General features: G+C 31.5%; 1 protein-coding gene across 1 annotated transcript in view; it reads right to left on the reverse strand.

The window, feature by feature from the left end:
- The window catches only part of LOC129231672 (uncharacterized), an 88,687-nt gene that overhangs the window by 58,918 nt on the left and 14,045 nt on the right, over positions 1–15,724 (reverse strand). The window contains exon 2 of the mRNA XM_054866035.1: positions 300–440. Coding sequence (XP_054722010.1) covers positions 300–440 — 141 coding nt within the window. The remainder of the gene's footprint in view (positions 1–299; positions 441–15,724) is intronic.

The raw sequence follows: 15,724 nt of genomic DNA on the forward strand, positions 1-15,724 counted from the left end.
TTGCTCCACACGGATGTGTTTTACCAATAAGAAACTATTACTTTTTTCAATGTAGAAAAAGTCTTGAACTTACGACGCTAGGCCAGCAATTACCAAAGTAACAGGTTTGTTTTAACACGTTAAGAAATTTGTTGTATTATATTCATAGTATATAACAGAAGGACTGCGAATGCATTAAATCAAACTTTTTCTATGTGTTCAGTTTTCAAAGAAAAAGAAATTCCTCAGTGACTTGACTCCAAGTGTTTCAGAGAACAAGTAAAATATATTTTGGAGATTATTTAATTAATGATACCTACCTTGTCCTTTTCCACCGTAATTAAATCCTTTAATGAACAAAGTTTTGTCATCTACAGCATACACTTCTCCTCTTACGTCATGAAAATGAGTGCTGAATTTTCCAATTCGTGCTCCATAATAAGGTACTGATGTCACTACTCCTGCAAAAGTAAAATATTTGCTTCAGTACATTTTTATCGTGCTCTTATTTCTACAAAGCAGCAACACATTTTCAGCTAACATATTTAAATACGTCTAAAAATTTCCGAAATTGCGAGAATCACATTTAAATTAAATTTTTTACATTGCATATGATTCAATCTAACTTAAAATTGAAAATTACTGAATATGCTCGATAAAATATTTTTTCTACGTTAGAGTGGTTTATTATAATACTGACATAATTAAGTGATGCCGAGAAAATGCAGAAACGATTATCTGTAATTTATTTCTGTTAAAAAAATTCCCTGTTTATAGAAAAAAAATTACTCATATTTATTAAAGAAAACTTTTAAACAGCTGTTTTTTCTTTATCAGAGTAATATTTTTTAAAGTGACTAATTCCCTCCCTTGTATTGTTTCTCTTATAACTCTACGTCTTATAATTCGACAGTTGAGTTTATTAACGAATATTTATTTAACATAAAAGTTTGTACGAAATTACGGTACACGCAACTTTTTAGCCCTTTCGCTCTCTCTCTCTCTCTCTTTTTCCGCGCATAGGAAAGAGTTACTTAAAACAGGATTGCCTCATAAAATAAATTGCTATAATTTACTCTTTGGTATGCGTTACTAACTTTTACTGAGCAAACTAAGTTCGTTGTCCACGGAGGAGATTGTTATTATAATTTTTATAGCGATTAGGGACAACCTACTTTATGTACTTTGGGCGTTTCATTAACATTTATTGAATGCATTCGCCTAAAGAATAGCATTTTAGCATTAATGAAAGGTTCATTGAACATTTATAAAGCTTAACCTAAGACAAATACTGAAAAATTTCCTTATTGAATGTATCTTTGAAATATTATAAAATATCTCTTGCAAATAATTAATAATCGTAAAGATCAAGTTCTATATTTGATCTAACATGAAATACATTAACTGTGAATGCTTTCTCATATTTACAATAGTTTCTTTAATAAAATAAGAACAGTGGAGATTGCCTCTGCTTTGATATCAACCTTCCGACCATCTTATGCAGAAATATCTTTGTGGAAAGGCTCTCTATGCTTGTCGCTTACAGCTCAAAAAGTTTCAGAGAACAAATTTAAATAAGATGCTAAAAAATAATTTTCGTTGACGTTAAAGATCCTATTTTGTGCAACTTTTAAACATGGAATAAATTAATTTTACTTGAGTACTTAGGGTGCACTTAAAAGTACTTAGGATTTCTTCGACTACTAAAATAAAATCAAGTTTTGTTTTATCACTTAGTTTCGCTTTCTCAAAAGCTACGCAAGCAAATAAGTTCATCCATTAAGATCTTAACATTTCAGTTAAAATAGATATCATCATATATATGTTTCATCAATATCATCGAAAATAGCGAATGAGAACAGTTAAATAAAGCTTGTGTTTAAACACTATAGTTTAAAAGTACCTATAAATAATGAATGAAAAGAAAGACTTAAGTTAAAAACAAAAGCAAAGGAAGTTTGAAAAGGAAGACCCGTTTTCCGCATGAGTGAGGTTTTGCCGAAAGCAAGTAGCGAAAAGTAAATTCCCTAAAGATTATCTCAAAACTATTTCAAGGTTAGCTCATGATGCTTCTTGACTTTCATTTTCAGATTAGCTGATTGAAAATGCAATGCATTATTAACTTCAAAGTAGGTCTTCAATAATATAGGTGAAAAACTATGTTAGTTGATAAAAGTACTTCAGACAAATTCCAAATGCATATCTAGGCTTCTTATTGACACATATTTGCATCCGTTTAATTTTATCTGATTTAAATACTTTGAGCTTTCATTGATGTTTTAAAAAAAGGAAATCCCTTAAAGCAGCGGTGTCTAACCTTTTTCTGCCTGATTACCGCGCATCAAATTAAAATTATTTCCACGGGCCAGAACACAAATTAAATTTTAAAATATATTTCATTTTTTTGCATGAAATACTTTCCATATTTTTGTGGGAAAATATGGAAAAAGATAAAAAATTAAAATCAATTATTATTGTTATCAATAACTTGATGCTCATTTTATTAAATGCATCTGTTTTTCAGAAACCAATTTCTGAATATTTGGCTCCAAGTTTTTGAACTTTTCATTAATCGTGCTTATAGATTCATAACATGGAACAAAACAACGGGCCACTCATATCAGCTTTAATGGCCGGAAGTGGCCCGCGTGCCGTAGATTGGGAATCACTGTCTTAAAGCATTGTCAGTCATTATCTTTTTCAAGCAGAAAATACTCATTCAGGAAAATCTCAGGATGAAACAAATATCTGGTATCATATCAAAAAGGCTGATCTCCGTCAGAAATCGGAAACGTAATATTAATAATTTTTTTTTATATTTACCCTGAGTCGCAAGTAATTTAACATTTTACTGTCGCAAGTAAATTATTTTTCCAGAAAACCAGTACCAGAACGGCGTTGAGGCCATAAATGCGCCCCAGCTTGTCACTGAGAAATTAATGTCTTTACAAGCACGTGGGCGTTTTTTTGTTGTTTTTCGACATAATACGCACTGAGTATCGAACTTTTGAGCCTTTCCAGAAAAAAATTAAAAACTTGTGGGTGAGCAAAAGTTTAATTGAGGGAGAAAAAAATTGATTGCAAAAATTTTATCACTTTCCTGATCAGTTGCTATTCTGACACACAACATTTCTCAAATTTGGTGTAGATTCATTTTATTTTTTTAAAAAAATCACACTTTCGTTTTTTAACTTATCATTGATGAAATATTCTTGTTTCTTGATCACCGGTAATTTCTAGCTAGTACTTTGTTACAGTCAGAATTAGAGCAGAAATTTTGTTATTTTGTAGAGAAAATGGCCTTGACATGAGGGGAGGGGAGATGAAGTACTTCAGCAATGGGGCCCGGACTGAAAAGAGGTCCGGGATGCAGAAAAAGTAACTAAAACATATTTTTGTACACCTATTGATAAAAATGGGACAGGCCAGTGGCACGAACTGTCAAGGGGACTCCATAATATATGTGGACTCCTGGAAGAGACTGAAGAGCAATATAAATATTTTTTTTAAATTATGATTCCACATTTAACGCCTTTGAGAGACATATATTAATACTGCTTTCAATTCAGCAATATCAGCAAACACCGAACAAAAGTATAAAAAAATAAATTTAATTAAAAAACATAATGCATGCTATACGCATTACATCGTTAAAAGGAACTGCTTCTAAAATAGTACGTAATACTTTGCATGTAAGACAACTGTGTCGTATTTTTATGCTTGCAACTACAACTAAAACTCAGTGATTTCAAAATTAAAAACCCTAACTAAAAAGCAGTAGTAATCATTAGAGTAAGATTTTTTTCGAAAATGAACAAGAATACCTTCGTTCGGCTTAGCAAAGCGTGTAGAGTACTAGCTCGTTTATCCGGACTAACGGGGGGCCAAATGCAATCCGGATAAACGAAAATCCTGATAATCTGGGTAAGATGGGAAATAAGCTAAACACACTCTTAAATAAGCAGACTTATCATTTATTAGAGCAAAAAGCAATGTTTTAAATGAAAATTACATAAGATCGTTTCTCACAAACACTTTATCATTTATAGTTCAGCTGCAGTGGTGTCGAACTGACTCTCCAAAGTACGCCATGCTGTTACATTACTATAATACTGTACTATGCAGGAGCTCTACATTTAATCAACATAAAATGCGAATTTTTGGTGTTTTATATTTCCGGTCTAGCTATGACAATTTAAAATAATCATTTAAGTGAATATATATATATTTTTTTAACTCTACAAATTTTATCCGAATAAATCGGAGATCCGGATAAACGGGGGCCGGATAAACGAGGTTCTACGGAGCTTCTCCTTTTAAATCGTGAATAACTGACTTTTCTTCGAATCAGTTTCACAAGAAAAAAAAAAGGGAATTTTATGAGAAACCAAGTCGTATGCTTTAATCGTGTCAGGGGCCCTGAAGAGGTTAACATAACAGGTCACGCAGTCAGTAAATGTGTAAATAAATGCGCAACAGGAAGAACCTGCAGTTGCAGCATTGATCAAAGTGAAGTTGTGCAAATATTATCACTCAACGGATGGGTAAAATCTGCTAGGTCTTTCTCTGTTTAAAAGCATTTTTTAACAAAGGATTAAATAAACATGTATGTATGGTTTCAAAGTACGTTAGTTTTAATAAATCAACAGTATTTACAATACTCTTTTTCAAAGTTATTAATTAACATATGTAGTATTTGTTAACATGTCTAGTTCATGACAAATAGTACAATTACTTATGGTACCAAGAAAAAAGAGCACAAATGCACACAAATGCGCACAAGTATTAACGCTGGGTACTAAAAATTCAAGCAAAAACATAAATCAACGTAGCCCCTACTTAAGCATTAAAATGTAACTCTTTGGAAGCAGCAATAACAAAGCATGTAAAATTTAATGCAGATAATGTATTTTATATCTCATATGCACATATGTACATTTCAGAAATAAAAATGCTCACTATCTTTCAAATGTAAAAAGGAATTTTAACTCCGGCGTCTGTGAACAAACATGCTTTTAATAAAGTTTGATCCTTAGAAAACAAAACTATACGACCATTTTCAGATGCAATATACTGATTTAAACCAAAACACTATTATTACGATTTTTTTTTGTCTATTTCTTATTATATATTTATTTTTTTTATTTACTTGTTGTAGCAATGCATAAATTATGTATTCATCTCAAAAGTGCTTCTTATCTTGCTTTACGCTGTCAATTGCTCTATGAAATAATACCGTAAGATGAAATCACGCGCAGAATGAAAACGATTTCATACTGTATGGTACCATGAAGTCTTGTGGTTATAGAGTGAGTAAAGGACATTGGTTTAATAAAAAGCGAAAGAAATGAAAACTTTTTAAATTAAATTTGATGAAAAAAATTACTTAAATTGGCAAGCAAAATATGCAAATATTAGTAAACTAGCTTACTCGTGCGCAGTATTTGCCTTTGGATGCGGTAATTTAAAACTCCGATTTTAAGGGGTATTTTTTCGAAAAACAGCCAAAGTATGAATTGTTTATGCAAAAGAAACAGTCGAAAACTTTCTACAATGAAATAAGTAAAAATATAGGACGTGTTGTGTGTACGTGTACAAATCTTACATCAATTAATAAGAGTTAAATCAATTAAAACGAGTTAAAAAAAAAACTCTGCAACTCAAAAACTTTTTTTTCTTAAACTCTTTTCAATTGATTTTATTTGTACATGTACAATACGTTGTAATATATATTTTTACTTATAAATTGTTTGTTCATTTTTTTTCGATGACAGTGAGAAAATGATACCTTGCTTTCGTAGTTCTTTTAGTATAGTGTTGTATATAGGGTAAGGTCACCATTAACAGACAAGGATCCAGTAACAAACAGTTATAAGTTTAGATTTAAATAATGAGCTTTTTAGGCGGGTAAAATTGATGTCTCAGTGGCCCATGAATACGGTGTAGTCATCTGGTCTTATCAGAGTGAATTTCATGAGCTAGTGGTATTTGCAAGGCAGTGGTGAAAGGTTCTGAACAGCCACCACGAGATCAGCTGGTGTTTCATATTTATTTGAATTTAATAAGGCTTTAGTTCTAAAAATAAAGAATTTTTGCACATTTTGAAGAGAAAAGGGGAATTTTGTCTATTGCTCATCCTTTCCTCATCCTGTCTGTTGCTGGGTATCATCAGATTTTTAGGTGTCTGTAACTGGTGGGCGGACTTTTTTTCGAAATTGAGCAAATAAAAATAGAATTAACTAATTCAGAGGACCGAGAAGCTGCCAAACGTTAGAGATGATGTTTTTGCGTGAGAGGAAAATAGTTTTAAAAGTCTGAATACATTAAAAGGCTCAGAAAACTGAGTTAACCTGAAAGGGATGTCTTAAGCATGTCTGTGACTGGTGCCGTTATCTTACTTATTTGACGATATCCCCCCCCCCCTTTTTTTTTGTCTTTTTAAGTTATTTTTAAATAAAATAAGTCATATGGGTTTAAGAGCTCCATTCATTGTAAAATAATCAAATAAAAAATTATTTTATCCATTAAAAGGTAAAATAATCTAACAACTTAACTAAACAACATTAAATACTAGTCCAACAAATGCAAATATTATGCAATCAAAAAGCAAACAATAAAGTTTCATTACAATGCAAAATGAAGAGCAAACAACGGTAATTCAAACGATATTTTTCTGTTTTTCACGAAGGAAAAAATTAAAAAAGTTGCTAAACTCCAATTTATCCCTACTCTGCACTTTTCCTGTCGTGTTACTGAAGGCTCAAAATAACAGACTATTGGGGCCCGGAATATCAGAATATCACCTGAATCACCTTTATAAGCTTAGCTTTGATTTTGGAAATAAATAAAAATAAAACAAACTCATATTTAGTACTACATTATTACTTGAATTTTTTCGTAATCTTATTCACAGCCGGTTAACCATGTGTATCGATATTCACTCTCAAGCTTTAAGCAAATGTAAAATATGCATCAATGAAATTATCTAGAAATACTTCGTGTTTATGAAGACAATGTTTCCTTTTGATCAATAAATAAAATGTGAAACATCGATAGCATGAAGATCTCAAGTTAAAAAAATTCGCTGTTTTTGAAAAATCAATTGCCACATATTTTTGTTTGAATATTTCTTAATACACGACGCATTTTTGCACAGTAAAGACGAAAATAAATAATTTTATCAAGACAGTAGAATCAAAATTTCATTAACGAAAAAAAACGCTAAAATGATAATTAGTAAAATGATTATTTCTTGGTGAAATATATTTTTAAAATCATATAAGAGACAATGGCTTCAAAAACAAACTTAAAATTTGTTTAAAAAAAAAGGTACAAAATTGATCTTTAGTACATATGAAGCACATAGTGTGCTCTATTGGGCAAAGATTTCCTAAGGCTCTAGATCTATCAATATTCTATACAATACAATAGCTTGCATTGTATTGATTAATCTAGAGCATTCACAGTACTAGCTCAATCAATACAATAGATTTTTAGTGTACAGTTGTTTGAGATACACTGATGAACAACTACTTTTGAAACTGCGCATGTAAAATACTAATAATTAATAATACTATAATTTGGAAAGCCCTGGTAAAGTACTAAAATACAGAACTTTCAACGAAAATACGTAACTCTTCTATCGAAAGCTGTTAAACATTTGTATCACTTCTGTATTTATTTTCTGTCACGGCGAATCGACAAAATGACAGTAGGAGCGATAAATACACCCAACCGTGATCGTTTAAGATTGTCATCAAAGAGCCCTGCATTCAATCGGACATTTTGAGCTAAAGGTTCATCTCTTCTTCGAAATTAACACTGCTGCTTTATACAAAGAGACCATGAAACTTTCAAACACAAAAACATTAAACTTTCGTTTTATATGATTAAAAATCGTAAGTTTTATATGATTTAAATTTTATTGGATTCATCGATAATAAAGAATAAAATTTCTATCAAGACTTTCATTACTAAGGACCAGATATCTCTTTTTTCCTGATTGTGTGTGTCGATGTGTGCGCTAGGGATGGTTTTGTATATGTCTTCTATACAATGGTTTTCTGTATTGTATTCAAACTCATATTAATAGGGAGAGGGAGGTCATGGCACATAACCTTCCCTCTGAACGACCAAAGATAGCATAAAGCTGCCTTTTGAGGACTTTTTTTTGCGAAAAATTCAACCAGATTCCGAATTTGTACACTTATGACCCCTTCAAAACCAGAAGCTGGGCCCGTTGCATTAACTTGCCTAGTGACTCATTTCTTATCTTCTCAGTGCCCCCCCCCCCCCACTAGACCGGATTATGTTTTTACGAAATTTTTACAAGATGATACGACTTTATTGCCGCAATGAATGTGCTAAATGTCATATCGTGACTCTTGAAGTTGTTAAAAAATTTATACTTTTTCAGTCTTTCTTTTATAATGCATTGGAGATCCATTAAAGAGCACGAATTCAATTCAAGAGCAATTTGACCACATCAATTATGATAATAGTTGTTTGAGATCAGCTTTCACCTGTAAATAGCCTTGCTCATAAATCGAAGATCGAAGTCAACGACTGGTTCTGTTACCTGTCGACCTTGAACAGTGCAAAATATCGTCGCAATATACTTCCGGAAAGCACGGTTGAAGGTCGAGGAACACCCGGAGGCCCTTGCTTACTCCCATTTTTTCGGTGATCAACATTGATTAGTCCAAATTAGAAATAGTCTTGTGTTAATCGTTCATATTGTATTCATATTGGTGCTTTATGTTTCTTGACAGAGCACAAATTTCTGGATGAAAGAGTGGTATTTTTTATTTAACCCATATAAATTAAACACGTTACGTATACAAATATTTTTATCAATTAAGAGAAAAATATTTCAGTCCCTAGAATGCAGGAAGAAATTGATTGGTAAAATTTTGAATACCTTCGTGCTGATTCATTCATATTGTGTTTACATTGGTGTTGTGTATTTACTGTCGGATCATCGGTGAGCTGGAGAAAATTCTTGATAAATGAGTACGGTACGTCTTCTGTAACTCTCATAAGTCTGAATGTTTGTAACGTTATGTGTCCTAATGTAACAATTCGTTACCAGAAAATTTTCAAACGTGCAGAATTCAAGAAGTTGGTTAATCCAAATTTAAAGTAGCCTTAAGTGAATATTCATATTTTTTCATCTGTTAAGGAAATTAGTGCGGCGACAGAACCCCGACAGAAGAACCCCCCAGGCCCTGACAGAAATTTTTAAAATCTTCGATGAGTGGGCGCAAGTTCTTCGATGAAACAGTGCAGTTTTTTTTTTTTTTTAAATATATCTCAAATGATAGGAAATTCTATGTTACGTACCAGGATGTCTTTCATCGCTCTCTATAGAGATAGTTATAAGAAATTAAAATTATTGCTAATTTATCGTACTTAAACAGTAAAGGTTACAGTTTCAGATTTATATTTTATAAAGAAAAAAAAAAGAACTTTTTTTAAGGTGAAAGTGAATAAAATTAGCGAAGAATAATTTTTGTTATTCGCTAGATTATTTTCCGGTTTTTGAAGTTTTTCGTTCTCTGAAAGATCGCCGATGGGCAAACCAATGATCCTAATGCTATACGTTGGTTTTTGTTTCAGTACAGAAGGATGATGTCAGTATCTATTTTTTTTTTTTATTCTTTAGAGGTAAAAGAGAAAAGCCCATTTATACATTATTCTTTCGCTTTTACTGTAATTTTATTTAGTAGGTTATAAATTTAATTTCAAAACTTTTTCCTCCAGGCTCCATGATTTCTTGCTGCGAAAACTAGAATAAACGAGTTTAATTTAATGAAATAAAAATAGCTTTTTAAATATATTTTACCTGCAGTCGAAGGATTATAGCGTAAGTGGCGATCAACTGGTCTTAAAATAGCCTCAAAATATGCTTTCTTCAGCAAAAGTCATCCTGCTCAGTTTACACCTTTTTACTAAAAAACATACCTAAATTTTAACTTTGCTTCACAGATATTTATGAAACTAGTAGTGTGGAATGAACAACCCAAAATTAGTAATTATAATACGTACATTAAATAACTACTCACTTAATATTGAAAGTAAAGAACTGCATAAATTTAAATCTTAAAGTTTCCCAATGAAATCAACAAACAATAATGACTTTCAGTAATCTTGATTAATATTAAACTTTGTCAGTTTTTGAAAGACTTACACATTTCTTAAAACTATGCAATCCTGAGACATTCACAATTTAAAAAATTACAATACACATTTTTTTTGTATGTCTTAATTCTAAATAATAATAATAATACTATAATAATAACAATCATTATTATAACAATAATAATAATTATTATTATAATTAATAAATTAATAAAAACATTATAACTTTTCATTATTATATAGACTAATGGTCATAGGAAAACAAATCGCTATAAGAAACAGGTTAAATAGTCCCAGTGAAAGGAGTGACAAGTTTTAAAATATGTATTATTTGCGATGATAAATTAAGTCCTTACCAAGCTCCTCTTCCCTCTTGTCTCGACATTTAATAATGTACTAGTTCTAACAAAATATGTCAGATTTTCGTCTAGAGCTTCGAGGATGCATCATATCCTTAACAGGTTTCATCCTTTCAATCTCTAACGAATCATTCCAAGAGAAGGGCACGAGGGGTCTTGAAAAACATTTTACATGTTCCAAGATGCATGTTCTTACCGGCTTTTTACTTCACAACATCCAACGACTCTTTTGAAATAGAAATGAAGTTTCTTTATTGCTAAAATTACCTTGAAGTAAAGATTCTGCATTTCGATAGTAAAATTTATGAATCTATTCGGCGCAAAAAATAGAAACCGTAACCTTTGTAATTAATAACCAGTTTCTTTGAGTTATCAAAGCGGATATTAATGGAGGTCAATTAGTTCAAGAATGTAACGGCGCGCAACTAGAAACCTCTTTTTTATGACACTGAATTTGAAAAAGTAGGTCTTTCTTCAGTCCTAGTCATCAATAATATTATTTCTGCTAAACATATTCAGTCAGTTACATCTCTTTATCAATTATTACTTTTTGTATTAGATTCAAGTTTCTTAAAAAATGAAAACCTATGAAAACTGGTGCAAAGCTTTCCCTCAAGTAAAAACAGCCAAATATTGAACTGACTAAACTTTTCTTAGCTAGATACTTGTTGCCTCTTTTTTAGGAAAAAAGATATTATTTTAAGTATTACCTTTGAAAACTCCACAGATGTTTGGATGAAATTATAACCGAGAACATATTTTAATTTATGAAATTATTATTTAAAATCTGAATTAAAAATAGTCCGCGCGCTTCGAACTAAAATTTTTTGGGAGTGAGGAAAATCTCAATCTACCAGACAAAACAAAGTTTTACCAAATAATAAAGAACGATCATTATAAAAAAAAAAAAAAAAAAAAAAAAAACATTGTAATACTATGCCTTCAAATTTTCCGAACAGTCAAACAGAACTTTCCGAATAAGGAAATTTTCTGGGCGGTCACACCAACCTGCAACCCCCCATCGGGGTGCCCTTGAACGTAGCGCACTTGTTGAGTTTTATAAAATATTCCATGTTGTGGAAGTACGAGGAGGTATTTTATTTCCGTGTAGATCTCTAAGGGAGACGAATAAAAACTGCTGTGCTGCTGAAAAAAAATGATATTCTTGGTCTCCTAAAATGCGAGAAAATATACGTAGACAAATAAATCAGGAAGTAAACAACTTCATACGTATTAATAAGGCAATTGCAAAATGGTTAGCAGCCTAATCATGCCGAGTATCGAAAAGGCATTTAATTCTTTTGCATTTTATCCATGCAGTGGCAAAAATTAATTTATGAAACATGGTTTATTAGCAAAACAAAAACATCTTCAAGGTGAAATCGAAAAAAGTTTCATGTATTTCACTCGCTATGCATTAAAAAGATTGAAAAAAATAATAATAATAACAATAAAATTTCGTTTATAACTAGCTTTAAGCATAAAAATTTAGGTTTTTCTTAACATGTAAACATGGCAATTGCTCAATAAAATATAAAATATCACTGTCCTTTTGAGTGACTATTATAATGTTGTGGTAAAAAAAAATTGCTTAAAACAAAGTAACATGATTTACATGAAAGTTATTATGTACAGAATTCAAGATTTTTTAATCACATTTTTCGCGATCGATAAACGAAAGATGTAGTCTAAGAGCACATGAGCGTTTCCAGAAGGGGGGAGGGGACAACTCCCCCCTCCTCCCTTCGAATATAAAATAGTTTAAAATAAAACGAAACAAAAAAAAAAAAAAAAGTTCAAATTGACGGCTGCTTCAATTTCTAAATTTATCAATGAATTCAGCTGTAGTAATTTGGTCATTGCGTTTGAAGGTGTATACATCTTCTTTGGGAGTTCATTAAAAAGAGAAAGTTATTGGTGTTTAGATGGGTTAATACCGCTATCATTTTAGAATTACATTGCTTTCAAAACCTTGGCTTGGGGAGGGGGTATTCCTCTAATTGCCCAAATCATTGTCCTGACCAGGGGCGCTCCGAACTTACATTTTTGAGAGGGCTGAAAATCTCAATTCGCCGAATGGAACTCCAAATTGTCGCCGAATGATGATAATTTTGCCTGATTGAACTTCAACTTTTGCCGAATGATGATATTTTTGCCAAATCGTCGGGCAACATTTACTGAATGAGGAAAATTTTTGGAGGTCACAGTGACCTTTCGTGACCTTCCATCGGGGATCCCCTGGGCCTGCCCACCCTTCCATGTTGAGCTGGATACGCCCTTGCAAGAGCATTAATGCATACTTTTATTGTAGCAAATCTGGGCAGGAAATTAGTAAACTAATTGAAAGATCAGTTTTTTTATGTGTAATTGTAGAGAAAAGAGCAAGCAATTTATGGCAAACATTTTAATAGAAAAAGGTAATCCTTGTTTAATGTAAAATGAGAAAACCAAGGTCCTTCAGTCAGTCCTTCAAAAACAGGCTACAGTTCCATTGATAATTGCGTTAGAGCTATCACTTCCTTTTACTTCCAGTACATTTTATAAATTTTAAACTCTTCAACAAAGCTTGAAATGGAAGAAGAAGTCTTAATTATCCTAACTTACTTTAGCATCACAAGGAGAGTGGTGCTTGCAATACTGAACTTAGGGGTTGTTAATAAATGATATCACTTTTTTTCCCAACATATTTGACCCCCTCCCTCTCTATCACGAAGTGTCACACTTGATCTTATCCCCTCTCCTTGTCACATGTCACATAATATTATATTGTTATTTAAAAATGAATCTTTTCGGCAGTAAAATCACGTTATGTGTGATGTCACACTTCTTGTTGACCCCTTCCTCTCCCGTGTCAAAACTCTCACTATTCATTTTCACTATTTCATGTCCTCCCTCTCTATCACGAAGTGTCACACTTGATCTTATCCCCTCTCCTTGTCACATGTCACATAATATTATATTGTTATTTAAAAATGCATCTTTTCGGCAGTAAAATCACGTTATGTGTGATGTCACACTTCTTGTTGACCCCTTCCTCTCTCATGTCAAAACTGTCACTATTTCATGGACCCCCACCCCTCCTTCCTCAAAGCGAGACATCATTTGTGGATGCTACTTGAGTAAATGGCAGTCCGGATCACGAAGAAAAAACTCATAACTTCCGATTAAGCCTATTATTTACTATGTATTGTTTTAATTTCTACATAGTCACCTCTTGCACTTTTAGTTTTTGTATCTAAAACTCAATTCTATGTTATGTATAATATAGATAGCGTAATGTACATAGTAAGAGTCTGACTTTTTATTAACAACAAATGAGTTATGAAACTTCTAAACTTTACACTTTTGTAGTCAAGAAATCACACGTTAAAATCGAAAATCAAGAAGTTACAAGTTAAAACAGAAACAAATAAAAGCTCAGTAGCTTCCGCCTCACACTAAACTTCAAGCATTAAGGGGAATGTGGGGCAAACTAAGATGACTGACCTTTTTCAAAATTAACATGTTGGACATTTGTTTTGAAAATTACAGTACAAAACAAAGGAAACATTGTATTCTATAATAAACTTGCACTGAAAAACTATTTTTTATTTTTGGCAGTAAATTTGCGCCTTCAAAAAAATGTGGAAAATTTTCACTTTTTTTTTCATAGGGCAAAGTGAAAAAGAAAATATTTATCTAATGAATGATTTTTTATTCAATTATCAAAAGTATTTTTGACCAAATGAATCAGTAAATAAAATGTTGAATGAATAAATGAAAAGACAATAAAACAATGAACGAATAATTAAATAAATTAATTAACAATTATATATGAAGAAAAATAAACGAGTGAGTAAAAGATTGAATGAATAAGAAAATTAGTGAATGAATGAATAAATAAGACTAAATGAAGGACTGTTAAAAAAAATTAATTAATAAATGAATATGTAAGTGATTTAATAAATGAATGAGTGAGTAAACGAAATAAGCTATTCCACTTTGCCCTGCATGTACTTGACTAATTGTACAAAATATTCAAAATACAAATAAGCTTAATATTAACTAAATCAATAGTGTACCGACTATTAGAAGGTTTCAATTAAAATGTTAAAATAATTTATCATTTCTAAAATATTACCAGATAGGAGGCGCTGAAAGCAGAGTAAATATTTTACCATTTCACTTTGCCACACATTCCCCTACTTCATTATTCATCCCCAAGTTTGAATTTTCACTTTCATTTTTTTCTTTCTTTTATTTTCAATTTAAAATTTTTAGTGTCAGTGTTTCCATCAGATTCCAATTTAAAAGAGAAAATAATTTCGTAAAACATTTAATTCTGTTTTTGAACAGGAAGTCCCATTGATCTTAGTTAAGTATTTCCCTTAAAATACATATCAGTTCGTTTTGGAAAAGAAAGAAAATAAATAAATAAAGATAAAATCGTAAAAAATGTACTTTTATTTATATAGTATAAGAGTGATTGGATGAAATTTATATATATATATATATATATATATATATATATATATATATATATATATATATATATATATATATATATATATATATATATATATAAACATAAAGGGTGTCCCAAAATTAACGCAAGTTTTAAATTTGCAACAATTTTTGCCGTAAATTGTTGGCAGCAATGAAAAAAGAACATTTGACAGCTGAGAATTTAGGGTTAGTAAAAATGAAGTGATATGCTACCTTACAGCCAGGGCCTGATTACCGCACAGGCCAACTAGGCCTGGGCCCCCATCTTTCTTAAAGGGCCCCAAATTATTCAAAGAATTATGCATAGCATTACAACTACACAAAAAATACATGTATTTTTAAAGTACTACTAAAAACTATTGGAAAAGAACTTACTTAAAGGATAATTTTTATTAATTCTACCAGTAGTGAGTTTACCACGTTACAATCATAAGATGCCCCGAAGGGGATCCATGAATGCACGTGATAAATGAATTATATATTTTTGTGATAGACAAAGGGGCCCACAAAAAATAAGTTTTCATGGGGCCTCGAAATTATTGTGAGCCTAGGGCCTCACTTTTAGTTAGTCGGGCCCTGCATACAGCCAGAGAAACAATTTAATTATACTGCATAAGGCATTTCGTGGTCGTGTACTCTCTCGTTTTGGTGATCAGAATTGGCACCCTAGAACGTGTGATTTAACATCATTAGAATTCAGATTTCTTTTTATGGTGCTATTTGAAGTCAAAAGTCTATGTCAACAAGCCCACAACCACCCG

Source organism: Uloborus diversus, chromosome 10, assembly GCF_026930045.1.
Source record: "Uloborus diversus isolate 005 chromosome 10, Udiv.v.3.1, whole genome shotgun sequence".
NCBI classification, from domain to species: Eukaryota; Metazoa; Arthropoda; class Arachnida; order Araneae; family Uloboridae; genus Uloborus; species Uloborus diversus.